The 601-nt window shown below is 58.6% G+C and overlaps 1 protein-coding gene across 1 annotated transcript; it reads left to right on the top strand.

Moving 5' to 3' along the window:
- Positions 1-5: 5 nt before the first annotated feature.
- LOC109364694 (fibrinogen-like protein 1-like protein) lies at positions 6-569 on the top strand (the record flags this gene model as incomplete). The annotated part of the gene is given in 2 exon segments (XM_019611323.2): positions 6-23; positions 25-569. Coding segments are annotated over 2 exon segments (480 nt in total), but the record flags the coding sequence as incomplete, so codon positions are not given.
- Between the last annotated feature and the right edge of the window lie 32 nt (positions 570-601).

The following is a 601-nucleotide window of genomic DNA, read 5'->3' as shown; positions in this document are numbered from 1 at the left end:
ACAACACAGACATCACCTGGGCCCGAGTCCTGGAGCACCTACAAGTACGGCTTTGGGAACGTGCGCGGCGACTACTGGCTGGGCACCGAGTACATCCACCAGATCGCCAAGCAGAAGGTCTACCAGGTCAGGTTCGTCATCCAGGATGCCTCCAACAACATCAGGTTCGCAGAGTACAACCTCTTCAGTCTGGACGATGAGTCCCAGGGCTACCGGCTGCGGCTGGGCTCCTACGCAGGCACAGCAGGGGATGCCATGGACTCGGACAATCCCAGTAACATGCACAACAACATGAAATTCTCCGCTGAGGATCGGGATCAGGACGCTTCAAGGAAGAACTGTGCATCCCGCTCTGGGGGCGGGTGGTGGTTTTCGTCCTGTTATTCCGTGCGGCTGAATTTCAAGGGCGGCATGACGTGGGGCAGCCTGTGCAAAGGGGACTGCAAATCCTCGCTCATCCTCATCAGACCAGCTCCGTACAGATAGCGTCCCTTCCTCACCGGACGCAGCCAGACCAGAGCTCTGCTGCACCGCTCGTTGCTGCCTGGGGTTCTGGGCGTGGGTGGGGGTGTTCCTCTATGCCAAGAGCTGTTTTCCTTTC

Source organism: Meleagris gallopavo, unplaced genomic scaffold (genome assembly GCF_000146605.3).
Source record: "Meleagris gallopavo isolate NT-WF06-2002-E0010 breed Aviagen turkey brand Nicholas breeding stock unplaced genomic scaffold, Turkey_5.1 ChrUn_random_7180001894328, whole genome shotgun sequence".
NCBI classification, from domain to species: domain Eukaryota; kingdom Metazoa; phylum Chordata; class Aves; order Galliformes; family Phasianidae; genus Meleagris; species Meleagris gallopavo.
The sequence above is the reverse complement of the archived record's forward strand: the minus strand, read 5'-3'. Positions and strand labels throughout refer to the sequence as shown.